The sequence below is a fragment of the Crocodylus porosus genome, unplaced genomic scaffold (genome assembly GCF_001723895.1).
Source record: "Crocodylus porosus isolate Cpor-Errol unplaced genomic scaffold, CroPor_comp1, whole genome shotgun sequence".
NCBI classification, from domain to species: Eukaryota; Metazoa; Chordata; order Crocodylia; family Crocodylidae; genus Crocodylus; species Crocodylus porosus.
The window spans coordinates 10,732,746-10,753,279 of NW_017728926.1; the positions used below are offsets into that span (position 1 = coordinate 10,732,746).

General features: G+C 62.9%; 1 protein-coding gene and 1 long non-coding RNA gene across 4 annotated transcripts in view; one reads left to right on the plus strand and one right to left on the minus strand.

The window, feature by feature from the left end:
* CROCC (ciliary rootlet coiled-coil, rootletin) overlaps positions 1 to 20,528 on the plus strand; it is a 41,168-nt gene extending 20,640 nt beyond the window's left edge. The window contains exons 15-37 of one of the 3 annotated variants that reach the window (XM_019541457.1): positions 699 to 843; positions 1,434 to 1,580; positions 1,846 to 2,076; positions 2,298 to 2,491; positions 3,402 to 3,529; positions 3,920 to 4,089; positions 4,696 to 4,875; positions 5,133 to 5,267; positions 5,800 to 5,943; positions 6,248 to 6,486; positions 6,569 to 6,728; positions 6,971 to 7,138; positions 7,497 to 7,881; positions 8,140 to 8,366; positions 8,508 to 8,628; positions 9,304 to 9,467; positions 11,838 to 12,053; positions 12,327 to 12,551; positions 12,898 to 13,047; positions 13,967 to 14,167; positions 14,924 to 15,055; positions 19,669 to 19,848; positions 20,043 to 20,528. In XM_019541457.1, coding sequence (XP_019397002.1) covers positions 699 to 843; positions 1,434 to 1,580; positions 1,846 to 2,076; positions 2,298 to 2,491; positions 3,402 to 3,529; positions 3,920 to 4,089; positions 4,696 to 4,875; positions 5,133 to 5,267; positions 5,800 to 5,943; positions 6,248 to 6,486; positions 6,569 to 6,728; positions 6,971 to 7,138; positions 7,497 to 7,881; positions 8,140 to 8,366; positions 8,508 to 8,628; positions 9,304 to 9,467; positions 11,838 to 12,053; positions 12,327 to 12,551; positions 12,898 to 13,047; positions 13,967 to 14,167; positions 14,924 to 15,055; positions 19,669 to 19,848; positions 20,043 to 20,129 — 4,129 coding nt within the window. In that variant the 3' untranslated portion in view covers positions 20,130 to 20,528. The remainder of the gene's footprint in view (positions 1 to 698; positions 844 to 1,433; positions 1,581 to 1,845; positions 2,077 to 2,297; positions 2,492 to 3,401; positions 3,530 to 3,919; positions 4,090 to 4,695; positions 4,876 to 5,132; positions 5,268 to 5,799; positions 5,944 to 6,247; positions 6,487 to 6,568; positions 6,729 to 6,970; positions 7,139 to 7,496; positions 7,882 to 8,139; positions 8,367 to 8,507; positions 8,629 to 9,303; positions 9,468 to 11,837; positions 12,054 to 12,326; positions 12,552 to 12,897; positions 13,048 to 13,966; positions 14,168 to 14,923; positions 15,056 to 19,668; positions 19,849 to 20,042) is intronic. The other 2 variants (XM_019541458.1, XM_019541459.1) reach the window with 2 other exon arrangements.
* LOC109314337 lies at positions 2,498 to 16,330 on the minus strand. The gene is made up of 3 exons (XR_002102269.1): positions 16,321 to 16,330; positions 8,540 to 8,546; positions 2,498 to 2,651 (listed from the first exon to the last, which is right to left on the minus strand). It is a non-coding gene; the product is annotated as an uncharacterized LOC109314337 (long non-coding RNA).
* Positions 20,529 to 20,534: the final 6 nt, after the last annotated feature.

Genomic DNA, 20,534 nt, shown 5'->3' on the forward strand with positions numbered 1-20,534 from the left:
TCCTCCATCCTTTGTAGGCTTTCCTTTTTAGCCGCAGTAGGTCCGCTAGGTCCCTGGAGAGCCGGGGGGGCTGCTGTGCCTTCTTGCTGCCTTTCCTCCGTGTTGGGATAGAAAGATATCACCTTTACCTTGAGTCCTGAGAGAGGGTGTGTGCATTTGAGGTCTAGGAGGTTCTGATTCAGGGGCCGTGCCTCTCTCTCCCATTTCTAGTTTCTCTGAGAGACTTTTATACTTCCCTTCTAGAAGAGCAACCCTCTCTTTTGGGCAGTTTTCTGCTCTCTTCCTGCTGGGTCCTGGACTGAATTGAACCAGCCCTGTTTGGAGAGGGAGGGATAAATCACTGTGGGATTAGTCTGGGGTGGCTCTCGTGCAGGACTCTGAAAGACTGAGAGGGCTAAAGTAGCTATTTTGGCATGAGAGCACCACAAAGTGGCCGATCACTCTTTGTTTTAGCTAGAATTCATTGCATGTGCAATAACTTTCTAGCTCTACGTGGTGTGTGTGTGTGTGTGTGTGTGTGTGTGTGTGTGTAATATTAGATTAGTCCAATATTAGACCATTAGATCCCAGGGCTTGACACCTCCTTGAGATGCTCCTCCTGCATCAGCCCAGACGGTTTGAATACCTGCTCTGGCCCCAGAACAGTTTAGATCCCATGTGGGGCTTCGTGCAATTTCTTTTCTCCCCCCACCCCGCAGTCACAAGCAGCTGGAGCAGCTGGAAGTGAAGAAATCCAGCCTGAAGAAGGAGCTCATCCTCGTTAAGGAAACCCTGAACAGGGCCACCTTGGAGAAGGAGGTGTCCGAGAACGAGAAGGTGGGGCTGGAGGAGGCTCTCTCCAAGGTACGGGCTCACCCCCAGAGAGGCCGCGAGGACTTGTGGGGTCTGGAGGAAGATGAACCAGGGTTACTTTGGGGGTGAAGAGAGGCTCATAATATTGCTTCTTGTGCTCTGCAGTTGGTAGACAGTAAGCACTTCGGAGGAGAGACTGCAGCTCGGGGTGCTGCGTCCAGGATGATAGCTGCGTTCGCTGTTTGTACAGCCCCTAGCATGGGCCTGGTCCAGGGTTGGGACTCCCACCGCACTACAAATAGTAATGCTGCCCTGGGCATGCGGTGGGACCTTGGGCAGCTTATTTATCGTCTCTCTGAGTTGGTTCTGCCATCTGCAAAGCCGGGAGCGATGAAGTGCTGTGAGCCTGATAGATCTCCTAGAGAAGTGGGGCTGGTCACGTCTAGTCCTACCCCGGCCAAACCACCCCAGACCAATCCATCATCAAACCTCTTCATAAAACTGTCATCGTCCCTAACGCAGCCCTGCTCCTCTTCCTCCTGACCCCATAACACCGACCGCCGGCCCATTGCTTGGAGCTGAAGTGAGTGGTCCCAGCATCGTGCCCTTCAGCCCGGGCTCCGTTCTCTCTCCCAACCCAGGCGGAGGTGAGCCGGGCTGAGCTGGAGCTCGCCATCAACAAGCTGAAGGCGGAGGAGGCTTCTCTGCGCGACTCGCTATCCAAGATGAGCTCCCTGAATGAGGGCTTGGCCCAGGATAAAACCGAGCTCAACAGGATCCTCATACAGGTAGGTCGCCGTGGGGGTCACAACACCCCCAGTCCCAAGACCTCCTTGGGGTAGTGAGCTGAGCTGGTAGCCTCAGCCTGGTGGGCAGGAATATCTTTGTTCTCAGGGAGCCACTTCCTCTCCTAAGCCCCTTGGGAAAGGATCAGGAGGAGGTGGGTGCAATAAGGAGGTCCTTGCAGGAAGAGCCAGCCAACGGCTCGCGGCGAGGAGGGGGCAAGCGTCTGTGTCTAGGGAGGGAGCCGTGATGCTCTTTCCCACCCGGCAGCTGGAGGAGGAGAAGGTGGCCTTGCTGGAGCAGAAGCAGGGGGTGGAGCAGGAGAAGGTCTTGCTCCGCGAGGAGCTGGTGCGGCTGGAGCAGGAGAAGCTGGACCTGGCCACGCAGAAGCAGGGGCTGGGCCGTTCCCTGCAGGCGGCAGAGCAGAGCCGGGACAAGCTGGAGCGAGACCTGCTGGTGCTGCAGCGGGAGAGGGGGCAGCTGCAGGAGCAGCTGGGGCAGGTAAGGGGAGGGGGGGCAGTTGTCCCAGGATGTCGGGGAGAACTAGGAGTCGGGATGTGGGGGGCTGCTGGGGGGGGAGAGCCCAGGGGCAGGGGGCCAGCGAGTGCATGAGACGGATCCTCTGATGGGGGACACAGAACAGCACCTTGCTGTGGGTCGGGGCAGGTTGGAGCCCTCCCCGTGCCCCTCGCAGGCTGGCCATGCCTGTTCTGCCCCCCTAGCTGTCCCGCCAGAGGACGGCAGCGAGCGAGGAGCTGGCGCAGGCACGGAGGGAGCAGGATAGGCACGGCGAAGCTTTGCTGCGCGCCGCCAAGGAGAAGGAGGGGCTGATGAAGGAGAAGGCCAGCCTGGCGGTGCAGCTGACAGCCTCGGAGCGGGAGAACAGGGGGCTGGCCGAGGAGATCGCTGGGCTCAGGTAGGGCCTTGGGGTCCCCCTTGCCCGGGGCCCGTGTTGCCTTGTTGGAACATCAGCGGAGCTGGAGAAGGATGACGGCTTGGCTGGACCAGCCCGCATCCCTCCTCCTCCCTGGGAGCTTGCCCCCTCTCCTTAGCCTCAGCACAGCCATACGGAGCCCCTTAGCCTGCAGGGAGAGTGGCAGGGACCAGCCGGGGGCAAGGCAGGTATCGCCCCTAAATACACCCGGGGATGTTCACTGCCTGCAGACTGCACTTGGGACCGCGGCAGCTTGCATCCGTAGGGCTGGGATCCCAGGGAAGCTGCCCCAGCTACAAGGCAGAGCCCCAGGCCCGAGGACACGGGGGGGTGCGCTGCAGCAGCCGGGTGTCCGGCCGTCCAGCGAGGCGAGGCAGGGAGGGCGCAGCGGGCCGGGAAAGCCGGTTACTAGGGAGCAGTGTTTGCAAACGGTTGCAATGGGTGTGGGGAAGCCAGGACTCGCAGAGCTGCGGGGCTGGGAGAGCCGTGGAGGATGTCACGGTCAGTGCGCGTCACCTTGCTCCCGACACCGTGCACACGTGCTCCCCTCCCTCTGGTTGAGATGCAGGAGCTGGCAAGTCCTCATTAACCCCTCACCGGCTGCACGGCCTGCAGCAGGGGCCCCTGGCCCCGCCGGGGACGGGGGGTGGGATCTGCCAGCACGGGTGGGCCAGGCCCCCGCGCCACGAGCTGCCCTGTCATGTTGGGCGGTCAGAGGCTGTAGCGGGGCTGTTTTCATCAGCAAAGCGGCGCGCTCCACAGTTTCAGGGGTGCTCGTCTCGTCTCACCTGGGAAGGGATCGGTGGTAAAGGGCTCCTAGGGCAGCCTGATGGGAGGGCGGCTGGGGGGCCAGCCGGAGCACTCCCCTCCCTCTCTGCGGGTTGTTTCCCAGGTCGGAGAAGGATGCCTTGGAGACCACGCTGTTCGAGATCCAGCAGCAGCTCTCCCAGCTGGCCGTGCGCAAGGAGCAGCTGGAGGCAGACAACCAGGCCCTGTTCCTGGCCAAGGAGACGCTGCAGGGTAACCGGGGCACGGCCGCCTCTCCCCGCTTCCCTCCTTTCCCTTCTCCGAGGTGCTGCTGGTGGCTGAATCACGAGGCAGCGGGTGGGAGACAGGTGACGGGGGGGCTTCTGCCTCTGCCACTGCATTGCTGAGTGCCCTTGGGCAAGTCACGAGGGCCTGATTTCCCTTGGGTGCGGAGTATCTGCTGCTCCCAAAGACCTAATTGCATCCTTCCCAGTGCCCTTGGGAGGTGCAGGCAAGGAGCCCCACTCTGTGGCTGCAATGCCCCATAGAAGGGCAACATACAGGACAGCACGGGGGGGACCGTCGTCCCCTAGTGCCTGGGGCAGCTCTGGAGGTACCTGAGCTGGGAAGGGCCTCGATCAGCACTGGTTGCTGTGTCTGTAGTGGAGATGGCCGGCGCCCGGAAGCAGCTGGAGACAGACGTGACCCGGCTGGAGCGGGACAAGGAGCTCTTGGCTCAGAAGCTGTCTCAGACGGAGCAGGAGGCCCAGGTCACGCTGAGGAGCGAGCAGGCGGCTCACGAGGAGGACGTGGATCGTCTCCAGAGGGAGAAGGTGCAGGGCTGGGGGCTTTGGTCTGCCTCCGAGTGCAGCGCTATCAGCACCAGGCTCCCACCACGCTGGGAAAACCATGCTGCCTGCATGCTTGTGGGGAGCCCTCGGGGCCTGATCTGGAGCTCCCTGGATGCTTTTTCAGGTCTCCCGTTGGGTACCAATCTGTGACGGCCGATGGCTGTTGCTTATTGATTCAGGTGTGGAAAGGCGGCCAGTGCTGAGAGCCGGAGCACAGGGCTGGAAACCCCAAGCCCTGCTGGGCTCTGGGCGCTCAGTGCAGCGGCTAGCGCAATGCTGGCTGGGCTGATGGGAAGCCAGGGCGATGGCCAAGGGCTGGGATAGCAGGGGATGCTGCAGGCTAGGAGCGAGGGGCAGCGGCAGAGCTATCCGGGGTTAAGACGGAGGGACAAGGCAAGAAACCGCCCGCCACGCGAAAAGCTCACGTCCCCATCCAGGCCCTGGACATAAACCCAGGGGTGCAGAGCCTATTGAGGCCAGGCTGGCACGGGGTCCGCAGGGGGGAGAGCAGCGCTCCAGGGCAGGCTCTGCAAGGGGTGAGGTCTGTTGGGGGGACCCTGACTTGCACCCACTGCTCGGTCCCTGCAGGAGACGCAGCGCCTGGAGCTGGAGGCGGAGAAGGAGGAGGCGCTGCACCGCCTGGCCCAGGAGCGGGATGAGCTGCTGGCCCGCTACGAGGCGGAGAAGGAGGAGCTGAGCGAGGAGGTTGCGGCGCTGCAGCAGGAGCGGGACGAGAGCCTTCTGCTGGCGGAGAACGAGAAGCAGCAGGTGGGGGACGCCTGGCAGGGAGCAGGTCCCCCTGCGCAAGAGATGCTCAGCGCCCCCCAATTCCACCCCAGAGCAGGACCCAGCCCCGAGGGGCAGATCCTGGAGGGTACCCGGTTGTGGGATGAAGGGTGGAGGGTTGTCACTACCTCTGCCCAGCCGTCCGTCACCTGGTCCTGGCCCCCTTGGCCGCACCAGCTCCGACGCACGGGACCCAGGTAGAAGGGAGGTCCCTGACACCGCTTTCCCCTCCCTCCTAGGCCCTGTCTCTTAAGGAGTCGGAGAAGACCATCCTGTCGGAGAAGCTGACTGGCGTTCAGCAGAGCCTCGCCGGCGTCACCCTGGAGATGGAGCGGCAGAAGCGAGATGCCACGAGCCGGCAGGAGCAGGACAGGGTGGGTGGCGTGGGCCGGGGGATCCTGTGAGGGCGCCAGGGGTGGGTGGGCACGGGCAGGGACGATAGGCTCTTCCCTGCCTCCTGCCGGCACCAGAGGCTGGGAGAGAAGGCGCGACACGATGGCACAGGTTTCATGGGCCAGCCTCGACCAGAAACCAAGTCACCTCCCATTTGAATTGCAACCCCCCGCCCCTGCCAGTGACACCGGGTACCCGCCGTTATCCTGGCCCCCAGCTTTGACGTGCCGCAGCTCCCTCCCGTTGCAAAGCCTGGCTGTTGTGCTGGCGGGTGCGGTGCGGTGCATTGACAACAGCTCGTGTACGCGGTGGCTCGAGGTCCGCTGGGGCCGATGCTCTCGTGACCCATCTTGCTTTATCCGGAGGGTTTGCAAAGAGCTGCTGTGTGGGCGCTGAGGACAGCCCTGTTCTTGTGCCTGATGCCCACCTGGCGTGTGAAGAAGCAGTGGTCCTTAGCACAGTTGCTGGGAACTCATCCAGCCTGCTAAGGACTGGTTCCCTCCCGGCCCTCAGAGCACCATCAACGGCCTGACCTCGGAGCTGAAGAACCTGCGGGCTCGGTTCGAGGAAGCCATCGCGGCCCACGAGCGGGAGGTGAAGGGCTTGCACGAACAGGCCAAGGACCTGAGCAGGCAGCGAGAGAGCAGCCTCCGGGAGGTGAGCACGGGCCCGGGGGAGGCTGGGGGGCCGTGCCTGGGTGCAGGAGAGGCATGATGGAGTTGCCTGGGGTGCAGCGAGCACTGACTGGGGGGATCCTTGCCAGGACCCTGTAAAGTAGAGGTGCCCACCCGCGTGACACTACAAATCCAAGCATGCCGTGAGGCCAGCCCCCCTGCCCCCACCCTCAAGCCTTCTGCTGAGCGTGGCTTGGCCATGTGGTGCCCCATGCCTGCTGTTGGGCTGTGCCCAAGGAGGGTGTCACGGGGGGCCCCCACCCACAAGCCATGCTCTGTGCTGTCAGGCGGAGGAGCTGAAGACGCAGCTGCGCATGGTGGAGGATGCCCGGGACAGCATCCGCCGGGACCTGATCGAGGCTCACCGCAAGGTGCGGGAGAGCCTGGAGGGCCACGAGCTGCAGCGCAAGGAGATCCAGGACCTGCGGCGCAGCCTGAGCGACGAGGCCAAGGAGAAGGAGGCTCTGCAGCGCTCCAACCAGGAGCTGCGGGCTGCCGTGAAGCGAGCGGAGAGCGACCGCATCAGGTGGGTGAGGACGGCGCCAGCAAGAGGGGCAGCTCGGTGCCGTCCCCTGGGGTCTCACGGGCTCCTCCATCTCGACCCCTAGCTTGAAGCGGGCCAACGAGGAGAAGGAGCAGAAGATGTCCATTCTGGAAGAGGCTCGGGCCGCGGTGGGCAAGGAGGCCGCTGACCTGAGGAGCAGCCTGCAGGAGGTGGAGCGGTCGCGGCTGGAGGCCCGCAGGGAGCTGCAGGAGCTGCGCAGACAGGTGTGGCACGTGGCAGCGGGCTGCTGACCTGGGCAATGGCTGTGATGCCCTTCTTGGCTGCTGGGACCAAGCGCGGGGGGCATCTGTGGCTCAGAGGGGGCTTTGGGGTGTCGTAGAAGCCACCTTTGCAGCCACAGCGGTAGCCGGCGTCGTCCGTGTTTGCTTGCTCTGCTCTCGGTCGGTCCCTGCCTGCCGCGTCTTTCTGCAGAGGTGCTAACAAGTGCCCCCCACACTTCTGCCAGATCAAGATGCTGGACAGCGAGAACACCAAGAAGAGCAAGGAGGTGGCCGAGCTGCAGGCCCGGGTGGCCGTGGATGAGCAGCGGGAGGAGGAGAGCCGGCGGGAGTCCTTCGGCCTCAAGCAGAAGATCGTGGAGAGCGAAGCCAGCAGGGAGTCTGCCAGGAAGGAGGTGAGTGTCTTCTGCGCCCTTCCCCTGCTCGGTCACTAGCCACGGAGATGCTGTGCAGTAGCCCAGATGCAGCCCTGAAGGGCTAAGACTGAAGAGGGTCACGGATACCGAACCACACTTGGCCTCTCGTGGGGGGCGAGACAGGCCTGGGGCACCGTGCCCAGGGGTCCCTCCCCACTGGAGCTCCTGGCTGAGCTGGGGCAGACAGAGATCGGGTCAAGTCATCTGGCAGGTCGAGCTCCATCACGGTGCGGGCCACAGCCGCTGGAGGGAGGGCACGGCTGGGACGGCACGTGGCTTTCACGGAGGAGACTGCAAGGTGGGGGCAGCCGACCCAGCCTCTCCCCGGTCTCCCCAGCTCCACAACCTGCAGCGCAAGCTGTCGGAGCTGGAGGATGATTTCCGCCTGCGGGAGAAGGACCTGCTGGGCAGCCTGGAGGAGGCCCGCGGCAACGAGAAGAAGCTGCTGGACAACGCCCGCAACCTGGAGATCAAGCTGGACAACGCGCAGGCTGAGGCTTCGGAGCTGAGCCTGCGCCTGAGCGCCGCCGAGGGCCGCGTCCACGGCCTGGAGGCCGAGCTGGTGCGCGTGGAGGGGCTGAAGCGGGACGTGGAGTTCAAGCTGGGCAGCCTGCACTCGGCCCTGCGGCGCACCATGGGCGTCAGCCGCGGGGGCCGAGCCCCCAGCCCCGCCATCCGGGGCCGCAGCAGCTCCCCAAAGAGACTCTTCTCTCCCCCCAGAGGTAACTGCCCCAGGTCGGCCCTCCCCGGGCGCAAACAGCATCGGCAGGTGGAGCCCGGACTCCTGGCTGCCCAGCCCTGTGCGGTCAGCCGAGGTCTGTCCCTCGCCTGTCCCCATTGCTCTTTCCAGCAGGGATGTGGCAGGCGGGTCTCGCCGGGTCGAGAGTCCCTGGGGGTCACACGTAGCTAGGAGAAGGAGCCCTTAGAGCCAAGCTCTGGCGAAGCACTAAGGCACACCGAGTGCTGTTTTCACCTCTCAGCAGGGCCTTTGATGTCCGTCCCTCCAGGAGAAGCCGCTTCCAGCCCCACGGACGGACACGCCAGCCCCGTGCCGCAGGCGGGCAGCCCTGGCTCCCGCCCCCTCTCCCCGGAGCGCCCCTTCTCCCCCGGCCGCAGCGAGCAGCTGGTGGCGGATATCGACCCCGACGTGGTGCGGGCGGCCCTCCGGGACTTCCTGCAGGAGCTGCGGGAGACGCAGCGAGAGCGGGTACCGGCGCGGGGGACTGAGCGGGGAGAAGGGCTGAGGGTGCCCGGGGTGGGCAGTTCTGCTTGAGCCACAGTGCTTTGTCCACCCCCTGCGAGTGGCCGTGCGGCTTTCGCTGCCTGATGGCGCCTTCCTCTGATCCAGGGCGACCTGCGGGCCCGCCTGAGCAGCCTGACCCGGCAGCTGGCGGAGATGGAGTCGGACCGTGACAGCGCCAGCGCGCGAGTGCAGCAGCTGCAGAAGCTGGTGGCTGAGAGCGAGGAAGGTGAGGATGCGGCTGGGCTCGGTGTGTTGTAGGCACGCGTGCGTGGCTGTATGGGGCGGTCCCACCTGTGTGCGGCCACCCCGGCCCGTCTCAAAGGACTTCTCGGCACACCCTGTTCCCAGCCTTGCCCTTGTTCGGTGCAATTATCCCCATTTCAAAGACAAAGCAACTGAGGTGCAGAGAGATGAACTGATCCGCCCCAGTGCTAGGGAGAAAGCCCAGTGCCCCTAACCACAGTGCCTCCTCCTAGGGACATGGGCCTCCTTTAGAGTCTCACCCCAGCCCCAGCTTGTCTATACCGCGTCCCCAGTACCTGGGGAAGGAGTCTCCCAATCATACCTCACTTACCCCCTCCTGCTGCCGGTGCTCCCCCACAGTCACAGAGACCCTCCTCTGCCATGCTTGAGATTTGGCATGGAGGGATGCCCGCCAACAGGTTCGGAGCTGCATTTCTGGGTGCAGCACATGCGAGTGGCAGTGCCCTTGCTCGAGCCTGTCCCACTCCAGACACACCAGGGATGCGGAGTCGTCCTGCGCCCCAGTTGCCTGCTTTATCCATAGTGCAGCCTGGCCCTATAGTCCTGGGGTCCCTGGGCAATGTAACTCTGCATGCCCCCTGCCCGCGGCTGGTGTGAGATGCCCAGTGTGCCCCTCGCTTTCCCTTTGCTGCCCCAGGGAGACGTGGCACGGACGGCAAGCTGAGCAGCGCCCAGACTGCCCTGATGCTGCAGGAAGAGACCCTCCGGCGCAACGACCGGGAGCGCAAGGCCTTGCTGGACAAGGTGGCAACGCTGGAGCGAAGCCTCCAGTCGGCAGACAGCGAGCGCCGGACCACGCAGGTGCTGGGGGCGAGGAACTGGAAGGGAAATCAGGGCAAAGTGGGCAGGGAGCTCCATTGGAAGGGGCCTGGGGCTCCCTGTTGGGACATCGTTGCTGTTTTGGGCATCGGGGAGCTAAAGGAGGGACCTTGGGTATGAATGGCAGAGTCCTGGTTGCTTCTGCCATCTGCATGCGATGCTCTCTCGGTCACCATGAGCGCTGGCTGAGTGCGGGGATCAGAAGTGTTGCCCACGTGCCCCATTCCTAGGGTCATTCAGAAATGATGGAGGCTCTTGGGTGAGGACCAACCCTGCACCCTCCCGGCAGGCTGGAGAGGAAAGGGCCTGGATTTGTCCAGCTGGGTCTCCCCCTTGCAACTGGCTTCATGTTGCAGGCTGATGCCTGCGAGATGTGCCTCCCATACCCCCAGGATCCCGGCCCCATTGTGCTGGGCACTGCACGAACACAGTACCGCACAGGACCTGCTGGGAAGTGAGGCCTACAGAGGCAAAGGGACTTGCCCAGGGTGGTGCAGCAGGTCAGTGGCAGAGCTGGGGGTCTCCCGCGGCTCAGCTCCGTGCCCTCCACCACAGGCCAAGCTGCTCCCCAGCTCTGTGGGGCACTGTGCCCGTTGCACAGGGTGCCGAGAGGAGGACCCTGGCTAAGCAGAGACAGGTGGGCACCAGCGGGCGAGACTCCCCCAGCGAGATCCTGCCCCCAGGCCGGTCACGGGACAAAGCCCAGGGGGCTGCCTCCTTGGCCCGCCGCAGGCTTGCCCCCCCCCACACCTGGCAAAGCCGGCTCCTGGCAGCGAGCGGGCCTCTGCCTGGTGGAAGTCTTTACTCATGGTCCCCGGGGGTGCTCCGTGTCTGGGCCGTGCGCGTGTTATGTCTGCTGGGCTTGGAGCCCGGCCAGCCCTTTGCATTCAGGAACAGAGCTGGGAGGCTGCCAGTCTGGCAGGGCCAGGGTCCATCAGCTCCAGCGCAGGCCAGGGAGCGCGCGCTGCTGAGCATGCAGCTCTGGGGTGCGCGGGAGGACCGGGGGCTGCTGTGCACGGGCTCCTGCTTCTCCCTGGGGAAGGGGCCCGGGCCCGGGAGGGTGCCTTGGCGCGTTCCCCTTTTTGCACAGCATGGGGCAGGCGTGAGGGCACCTCGCTGTGCCTTGGGGAGAGGAGATCCTGCCCAGGCTGGGAGCGCTGGAGCCAAGGGGGGCCGAGCTGCTCAGGGCAGAGCTAGCCCTCCGCGGGTGCTGAGATTGTCCTTTTTCATGGGTTTCTTTTGCACTGCAGCGGGCCTGTCTCTGAGTCTTACAGGGCCAGCCTCAGGCCTTGACCGCACGTGGACGAGGTGCTGGGCAGGCATCTGAAAGCCATGCATAGAAAACAGGACTGATTGCAATCCCCCTCCTCTCTGGTGGGGATGCGAGGCCTTGGGAAACTACAGCTTCCAGCACGTCGGGCATTTTTCAAGCCCGTGGTCTTTGCAGACTGCCTCTCTGCCAGGCCGCAAAGGTGGCCACACTGTGAAAGCGAGCCCCTCTCAGCTCCTGCCTCGCTCACCAGCCCTTCAACTCCCCGGGACACTGTGTCTCGTGGGGCTCTGTCTCGGTGCTGAGCCCTCGCCGCTCGTTTCCAATTCCCACAGCGCCCGGAGGCGACCCTCTTTGCCCCCTCGGCTCCAGGCTGCACCAGGGTCTCTCTTCTCCCTCCAGCCATAGCAGAGGGGTGACCCTGCCCTGTTTCATTTAGCTTGGTGATACTGCCGCTGGCCTCTAGCCAAGCACTGAGCGACTGCCGAGGCAAGCCAGCCCTGCTGGTACCCGCAGCATCCTGTGTGGCACCGGATCTGCATTCAAGTCCTTACTGCCTTGCCTTCTTTGTGCCTGGGGTGGGTGCATGGGAAGCAGGGAGGGGCACAGCCCATGGTGGTCCGTGGTGGGACGGGATCCAGCAGGGCTTGTTCCACGGGTGACCGAGCTTGGAGGATGCATCCCACCTCCGGTGCCGGCTTTGTCAGCCCTGGTGATTCCCCGTCTCCGTTTCCACGCGGCAGAGGAGGGAGTAGGGGCTGCCGTCTTGCTTTGGGAGCATCTGGGGCTGAGGTTCATTGTCAGAGGGGGTGGGAGGCAGTGTCTGGGACTGGGAGGCTGCAGGCCAGGAGGAAGAGGCATTGGCTCAGGTGGGGGGGGGGGTCGCAGAGCAGGGTAGAAATACAGGGGGGTCACGGACTGGAACGGGGGCGCAGGGCCAGAGCACCGGGGGTGTCGTAGCAGTGCGCTGGGGTACTGCCGTCATCTCCTGTGAGCCGCATCCTCACCCAAGGCCAGTTTGGGAGCAAGAGCTGCCCAGGGAAAGAGGAGGCTGGGGGCTCTCACCCCCGCTGTGCCCACAGGAGAAGATCACCAAGATGAAGGCCAACGAGGCCAAGCTGGAGGCCGACAAGCGGCGCCTAAAGGAGATCCTGGATGCAGCCGAGAGCCGCTGCACCAAGCTGGAGCTGCTGCGGCGCTCGCTGGATGGGGAGCTGCAGAGGATGAAGCTGGTGTTGAGCGACCGCGAGATGGAGATCCAGGTGCTGCAGGATCGCGGCGACATGCTGCAGAGACAGGTAGTGCCGCCAGCACCCGGCTGGGCCTTTCCCAGGGGAGGGATGTGCCTGCGGCCCCTAGCACGGCCGGACCGTGGTGGGCCTTCTCCGTGGCAGCCGAACTGACCCCGCTGCTGCTATCAGAGCGGGGCTTTGCCCAGCCGGACGGGGGGAGATGCGTGGCTGTGTAGCTGGGGTCGCCACGCAGGCGCCCCCCGACTGGGCTCAGGGACATCAGAGAGGGACCAGGCCTGGGCTCCGGCTTGCTAAAGGACAGCGCTGACCCCACCGCAGGTGACCGACAGCGAGATGAAGGCCAGCGCCCTGCAGATGTCTGTGGACCGACTGACCCTGGCACTGGGGAAGGCTGAGGAGAGCGAGAGCTCCCTGAAGGACAAGGCGCAGAGCCTGTCGGCCGCTTTGGCCGAGAGCAGCGCCGGCGCGGACTCGGCCCAGGAGAAGGTGCTGCAGCTGCAGAAGGCGCTGACTGCCAGCGAGCATGACCGCCGAGTGCTCCAGGTGGGAGCAGGGCCTGTGGCAAGGGGGGCTCTCATCGAGGCTCATGCAGCAGGGGTTTCACGGCCAGGACCCGGGAGAGGTGCTGGGTGAGGGTGAGTGGGATGCCCCCAGTCTGGACTGGGATGCTCAGAAAACTGAACTGGCTGGACGGGACCGGCTGGAGCTGTGGGGGACACTTCTTGCTTTGCACCAGGCTTTAGACCATGCCATCTGCCCCTAAAAGAGATGGCAGCACAGGGGCCTCTCGCCCTCGTCTCTTCTGCCGGGGGTTGGCATCTCCCTGCTGCCCCGGGGTTCGTTGTACGGAGGTGCCCCTCGGGACTCAGCCTCTCATCTCGTGCCCTAGGAGCGGCTGGACGCTGCCCGCCAGGCGGTCTCCGAAGCCAAGAAGCAGAACGGCTCGCTGGCCGACCGCATCCAGGGTCTGAAGACCGAGCAGGCCGAGCTGGAGCTGCAGAAGGAGGAGCTGGAAGGACAGGTGCGGCAGCAGCAGGAGGTGAGCAGCCCGCACGGGCTGGGGTGGCTCAGAGCAGCCACTCGAGCCCGGGGTGGTCCTTCAGCTGCGGGGAGGCCTGGGGGAGCCTGCTCCAGCAACACAAGCAGCTGCCATGGTGGGGATGCTCACCGGGGCACCTTTTGGGCTCCCACGCACCCCCTTCCTCTTGAGGGTGGATGCTGGGACTAGACATGAGCACGGGGTCTGGGTTGCAGTTCCCCATCCATCCCCGGAGCCCCAGAGCATGTGCTGTTGAGCCGGGGAGGTTGTGGCAAAAAGCACGTGGCCGTGGTTTGTGCCCAGCAGCATGGAGGCTGGGACCCACACACCCAAACTCGGGTCTGGCTAGCAACGCCCGTATGGTAGCACAACTTGCAGATGTTCACGGGGAAGTCCACTGGCATGTTGGTCCTTTTTTTGTGGAGCTGGTCTCCACCAACTAGCTCAAGCAGCTCATCAACCTCTGAATGATCCAGCTGACAGGGTCGAGCGCCTACTCCAGCACCCCCTTGCAAAAGGTCTTGTTGCTCCCTCCTGCTCTGGGCCAAGCAGGGGCACGGGAGAGGCTGCCGGTGTTGAGTGGAAGGGTCTCTTTGGATTTAGGCCAGTTATACCTCGGTCCTGGAGGAGCAGCTAAGGTCATACTCATTTGGGGCCTCCCTGCCAGGCAGCCCAGCTCCAAGCCCTTGCTGGAGAGCGTTTTGGGCTCATGGCCGGCTGGAAGGGCATGCATGCCTCTGGAGAGGAGCTGAGCAACACCCTTCAGCCATCAGTCCTATTGCCTTCACTTAATTCCCGGTGAGGGGTGCCCAGCCCTAGTGCAAATGCATCCTGTCGCTGTCGCTGCCCTGGTTCAGTGCATCCCTGCAAGGGGTTTCTAGCTCATCTCCACCCCTCTGCTCCCTTGCCTCACACCCAGCTGCTGCGCCAGCGCCAGGAGGGCGAGAGCTTGGCCTTGCGGGGCCAGCAGAAGCTGCAGGAGGACAAGCACCTGCTGCAGGAGAGGCTGGGCAGCTTGCAGCGGGCGCTGGCCCAGCTGGAGAGCGAGAAGCGGGAGGCCGAGCGCTCCTCCCTGCGCCTGGAGAAGGACAAGACTGCCCTGAAGAAGACCCTGGACAAGGTGAGCTGGAGCTTCACGTACTTGCACGGACCCCCGGCACCCCCCGAATGGCCCCAGTCTCTCATAACCAGTGCCTCTGGGTTAGTAGAGGGGAGATGGCTGTGGGCATTCACTAGCTCAGTGCTGCCTTCCCTGCTAGTGGGGTCCTTGCTTGATCCGGGGCACATTATGGGGCCATGAGCCGCTGGATCCTGTGGCTGGTGTGGCCGGCTCCCAAAAGCAGGGGCTACAGGGCCCTTTCCTGAACTGAGGAGCCATCGGCTGTGGGAGTCCAGATGGTAACTTGGGCGTCATACGACAGCAGAGTCGGGCAAGATCCCCTCCGTGGAGCCAGCTGCATTTGTGCATTTGCTTTGCGGTGCAGTCTGGCCCGAGGCCTCAGTAGAAACTGGTGTCAACTGGAAATAGGCTGACCGCAGCAGGCTGGACACGCAGTCAGGTCCCCATCAGTGCACTGAAGGACAAAGCACACACAACTCAGTGTTGATGTGGATCTTGGCTCATTATGGTTCACCTTTCTTGTCCCCTGTCTTGACTGGAGACCCTGGGCCACGATGCAAAGAAATAATGGGCAATTAGTTGTCAGCCTGGTCAATGAACAAAGCTTAAATAATAGTCCTGCATCCACATGCCCAAGAGGGAGAAGGGTTAGATGGAGGCTGTTGGCTGGGCACGATCTTGGTGCTCAGCGTAGCCGGCCGTGGCCGTCTCTGCTAGCCCTTACCCCTCCACCCCCTGCGCTGGCTGGGCTGGCAGGTGGAGCGCGAAAAGCTGAAGACTCGTGAAGACTCGTTGCGGCTGTCGGCGGAGAAGGGCCGACTGGACCGCTCGCTCACCACGGTGGAGCAGGAGCTGGCGGACGCCCAGCGGCAGATCCAGCTGCTGGAGGTGAGCTGTGACACCCCCCCCACACCTAACATATTGGGCAGGAGTCCCGGTCCAGGACCGGTTGGCCTGCGAGGGTCCTTTAGGCTGACATACCAGCTCCTGTAGCCACGGGAGCAACGTGGCTGTAGCACATCCAGGGCAGGTGGCGCGGTGGGGGCAAAACCCTGCCAAAGGACCATGATCAGCCTGTGAATGGGGTTATGCACCAGGGGGCTGGACTGGATGCCCGCAGGTCTTGCCCTGTGTTCCTCTGTTTCTTCTGGAGACCTGGGCACAGTCCTGCTTGCCAGGGACCTGCCCCTAGTTTTAATCACTGTGTTTGCTCTTAGGATGAACTCAGTCGTCTTTCACACACCCCTAGCTGGCAGGACCTTCATGCAGGGCAGGTCGTGCCTTTCCCTTCACCCTGGTCTTGGGCAGGGCGTGTGTTCCTGATCCTGAACAAAAAGCTGCTGGGAGAGGAGGGAAGCGGTGGGCGAGGGTGGATGGAGAGAGGGGAGAAACAGGCCACTGAGGAGAGGATCTCGGGCAGGTCGAGTGCAATCTACCTGGGGGTAAACTGAGTGCATGTCATTGGTAGGAAAGGCAGCGCCTGTCCCCCCTGCCTTGCCACAGCCAGTGCAATCCTGATGCAGAGCCTGAGCCCTGCTCTCCTGCACGGTCCCGGAGCCAAGGAGTCAGAGACGTGAGGCGCTCTCCTGGCTATAGGGTCCTGGAGAGAGATTGCGGGTAGACAGCATGCAGGGGCAGCCCCTACGACCTCTGTCCCTGAACAGGCACCGCGGTCGTCGTCCCTGCTGCTCATGCCCTGCTCCCTTCCTCTTTGCCTGTGGTCTCCCTTGGAGAAGGTGCTTCGACCCCTGTCCTCACCCACCTGCCTCTTCTTCCTGGCATCTCAATGATGTCGGAGCCTGAGCTTTCCTGGAAATGAAGGGGACTTTGGTTCCTAAGTCACCTAGGTGCCTTTCAAGATGTTACCCCTTGCTTGTGCTCAGCCTGCTGGTGGCTCGGCCTCCCTGGCCACGTGCTCCCATCCCCCATGTCACGCTGGCACTTGGCGTGGGGCACGGGAGCTCAGCATCCCGCCGCCCACCCCTGCCCTCAGCTGTCACAGCCCGCACCAAGTGGCACATGGGAGCACGTGGCTGTGCTCGAACAGCTCTGCAGGGCGAGGCAGGTGCCTGCTCACCGTCTGGGGCCGGATCCAAAGCCCGTCAGTCGGGGAAAGACTCCAGGGGCTTTGGGATAAGCCCCTCCAAGCAGACCCCCCTAGTCCTTAGCTCCCTCTATACCCAGCTAAGTCCCCTGGCTGCCCTGCCTCCTGCCCCGCTGTGCTGGTTGCCTGCAAAGTGTCGCTCACCGATGTGCTTACTGCCTTCTCTCTTCCGATTGCCGCCCCGTTCCTCGAAGGAGAAACTAAGCATGATTAGACGGACCATAACGTGCTCCTGGGTGAGTCGCGCAGCCTGCCCCGTGCTTGTAGCTAGTCCTGTATCCCGGAGCCTGATGCCCAGCCTTGCCACACCACCACCTCCCTCCTAGAGACCCACCTCGAGCAGAGGCCACCGGTCGTTATGCTCATGCTAATCACTCGCGTGGCACCCGGCTTGAAATTAGGACCCTGGGCAGGTATGTCAGAGCCAGCCCCTGCCCAGTTTGGCTAGAACAGCGTGGGAAACTGAGGCACGGTGAGGCAAGGCAGTTTCCCACGTGGCAGAGCTAGGGCCCCGCGCGCGGGGTGCTATCAGCTGGCCGCAGCTCCGCTCGTGTCTGTTCCCCTTGTTGACGCGAGCATCTCTGCAGATGCCATGATGTCATGGCTGGCTGCCGCCGGACCCGGCGTGATGAATGCCGCTTTGTTCTGGATGCCTCGCGCCTGGCCTCTCGCCGGGCCGGGAACCGCCGTAAACGCCAAAACCCTCTCCCAGCCTGGCCAGCGGCAGTGGTAGCCGGGGCCCGAGGGCCCCCAGCTAGTGACGGCCGCTCGCCTTGGCGCATGCAGGCAGCTCACGTCCCCGCCTCGGAGCCTGCTCCCCTGCCCCGGGGGCTCACTTCAGCAGCAAAGGAGCCTGTTTTGGTTGCAGTATTTCAGGACCAGGTGTCTGGTGTTTCCCAGCTGGGTTCATATTTGCCCTGCCCAAGGCTACTCTGAAGTGACACGGGGCACGTCACTGTATCCCTCTGTGCCTCAGTTTCCCCTCCCTCCTTTGTTTCTCCCATGTAGTGAGGCGGGCAGAGCCACTCGGCTTCTCTGCAGAGCTGCACGCGCCCAAGCTGGGAGCGGTGGAGAATACTTCTGGGTTTTGCCACCCAGGCCTGAGTTACTTTAATGTAAATTGTCCCCTGGGGACTGCAGCTAGACACAAAACGAGTGCTTCTGCGTTCCCGCAGCCCCCTGGGTTGTGCCAGTGGGGGCTGTATCTCCTGGGAGGGCTCTCCAAATTGGACAGATCAGGGGGTAGATGAAAAGCAGCTGGCTTGGGATAGCTGCATGTCTGTCTTACCCTGGGGCGTTTTATGCTGGTATAATTTACAGCCAGGGATATGATCCCTGGCTCCAGGCTGGTGCTTGAATGTTGGGCCCACCCGCTGTCCTTATGAAGGCTAGGGATGGACAAACGGGTTTAAGTGATCAGAAACTGGTTTAAACCTATCGCAGAACAGATGTTCAGTGCATATGAACCAGTTTGAAAATGGCTGAAACCTGCTTGAGATAAACCTGGTCGAATAGCAGCGTCAGACTTAACTGATTTGGGTCAAACCAGTTTATGCAATGTCTGTCCCAGACTGAAGAGGGGTGTTATAGGATCACAGGGAGGTGCTCGCCCCAACAGCCCTGTTGGGGATGGGGGTCTGGGCACACGATATACCGTGGAGCACATGAGAGGCATCCAGATTACCTAGAGGCTGCAGAGCAGCGTGGGCCTGGGAGATGCTGTCTCCTGGGATCGCAGACCTTGAGGTAGGCACAGCAGGGGATGGACACAGCCTTGCCGCCGGGAGTGAGACCCTGCCTCCGCTCCATGTGCATCTGCACAGCATGGGCAGACTGAGCATTTACACCAGTGTAAAAGAGTAGCGGATGGGGCTTTCCACGAGGCTGCGGGGTTGGATGTGCCTGTGGTGGGCCAGTAGCGGGTGCTCCTGCGTTAAGCCGCCCACCTCCCTGCGCCCGACCCCCTTCCCGGCTCCGAGTGCCTGCCGGGGCGCCTTACGTCCGGCCGACCCCCTCTCCCGGAGCACACTCGCTAGTCTGGGGGTAACGTAGCCGCCACCACCCCGAGAAGGGACTCACTCTCAGCCCTGTGTCCTCTGGGAAACACAGGCCTAAAGTCCTACGGGTATTCGACCGAGTACAGGCACTTGGGGCACTTCCCCAAGTCGGGGGCAAAAAGGAAAGTCTCCTTTAGGTCACAGCCCCAGGGGGTCTCTTAGGCATAATTTAGACCCACCCCTCAATAAGTCTCCCACACCGGTCACAAAGGAGAACGGTACTGATTACAGGGGTAGGGTGAAAATAGGGTACAAGATTGAGCAATATCCTAGAAATCCTACAGAGCAAACAGTCTGGCTGAGGTAGCCTTTAATCACGCATCTGAGTTACTGCCAGCTAGATATCTACCCAGATCTCGAGTAGCTCGCTCACAAGCATCCTTCAAAGGCCGGTGAAGTTTCCCTCTGGAGGCAGGCCATTTCTAGCTCATGAGTTTTGGGGGAGAGAGCCAGTTTCAGATGGTAAAGCTCCTCTGAGTCCCCCGCATGGCTGCTGCCCCCTCCTCCTGGGCAGTCCTAACTTATACAGCCCCTGTGACCTCGTTCACCTGGTCCAGTGGAGGCTGGCTCCAGTTGGCTGTCAGCCAACCAATTTGAAATATATCACTAGTTGCCGGGCAGACTCCAGCCTCCCAGGTAGATGCCCCTCACCCAGGTAGGTGATACCAGTCCCGTAGGCAGAGGGAGCAGGTTCCCCCTTCCCTCAGGGCTGTAGCCAGCTCAGGTTACCTAAAGAGAGAGGGTAAGGGTGTCTCCCCTCTGCTGGGCCCATCCTCATCACATGGTCACAGCACAGAGATTGAATCACATTGTCGCAGGGCAGAGATTTTGGGGAGAAACCAAGGTGGCTTTCTGCCACAGTGCCAAGATCGCCATGTGTCTGGAGCGGGGCTGGGTTGCAGGTGCGGTGGTGGCCACCGCGGTTCACGCTGTTTTCTCTGGAGACCTCGGGCGGGTTTGCCAGCCGCGGGCAGGCAGGGACGGGAGCAGAGCACGAGGGGAGAAGCCTGGTGCCAGTGACCTGCGTGGTGGCAGCGGGGGCTCAGGGCCTCGTCTACACCACGGCACTTTGTAACGGCGTGACGGTGGCAGCTGTGGCTTGTGCGCTGTGTGTGGAGCGGGTCTCGATGGATCCGTTTTTAGGACCAGAGGGTCATGCTGGGTGACCCATCTAATGGCGAGGGGGGTGGAACTGGAAGAACTGGGCACGTGGAGGTGCCCAACGTTTCCTTCTGGGGTTGCATGGGGGGTTAGCAGTGGGGCCAAGACCCACCCCCCAGCAAGGGAAGCCCAGGGCACTTGTGGTCAGCGCACTATTGACCCTCTTGCCCCTTGCGCAGGCTCAGCTGGCTGAGATGGAGCAGAGCCAGTCGCAGAGCCTGATGGAGACGGCCACGCGCCACCGCCAGGAGCTGCAGGTGGAGATCGAGCGCCTGCGCGGCTCCCAGGTCCAGGCCGAACGCACACTGGAGGCCCGGGAGCGAGCCCACAGGCAGCGCGTGAAAGGCCTGGAGGAGCAGGTGAGCCTCCGTGCTGGCCCCTGGGGTCTGAGACCTCTCCCCATGCAGAGAGCTGTGCGGGGCAGTGAACTTGCAAATACCCATTTGATGTTTGCAAGGAATCCGCCCCAGCGTGGCTCTGCCGACCCTCCCGGGACTCTCTCCGAGTCCGAGCTGGCTCCCGCATTGACGCCCTCTGTTCCCCTCTCTCACAGATCTCCACGCTGAAGGATCAGCTCCAGCAAGAGCTGCGGCGCTATCAGCCCCACTACCCGGCTTCCTCTCTCCTCCCTGGGAACTAGGCTCTGTCCTGCTGGCCAGCCGCACCGTGACCCCAGAGACATCGGTGCTACACCCCTTCCTGCGGTGCCAGCACGGAGGCTGGTTGGTACGGACGGGGTCAGTCCCATCGGATCCCTGGCCAGGTACCAAGGGGCCGTAGCCGTCTCGGGGACCCTTTCGCATTGCTAACTTGCCTTCTCTGTAGCGCGTCTTGTACAGAAGCACGATGAGGAAAGCTGGGACTCATCTGCAGTCACAGGATTCACTTCTAGACATGATGAGCACCCACAACTTGAAGGACAGTCGGCGGGGGCTACAGGCGCTCAGCACCTGAGTCAGGCCCTGCAGGTTGTCACCTGTGGTTGGAAAGAGGCTCTTAGAGGGTGGTGCTCACCACTCTGGGCTGGGGCTACATAAGCAGCCAC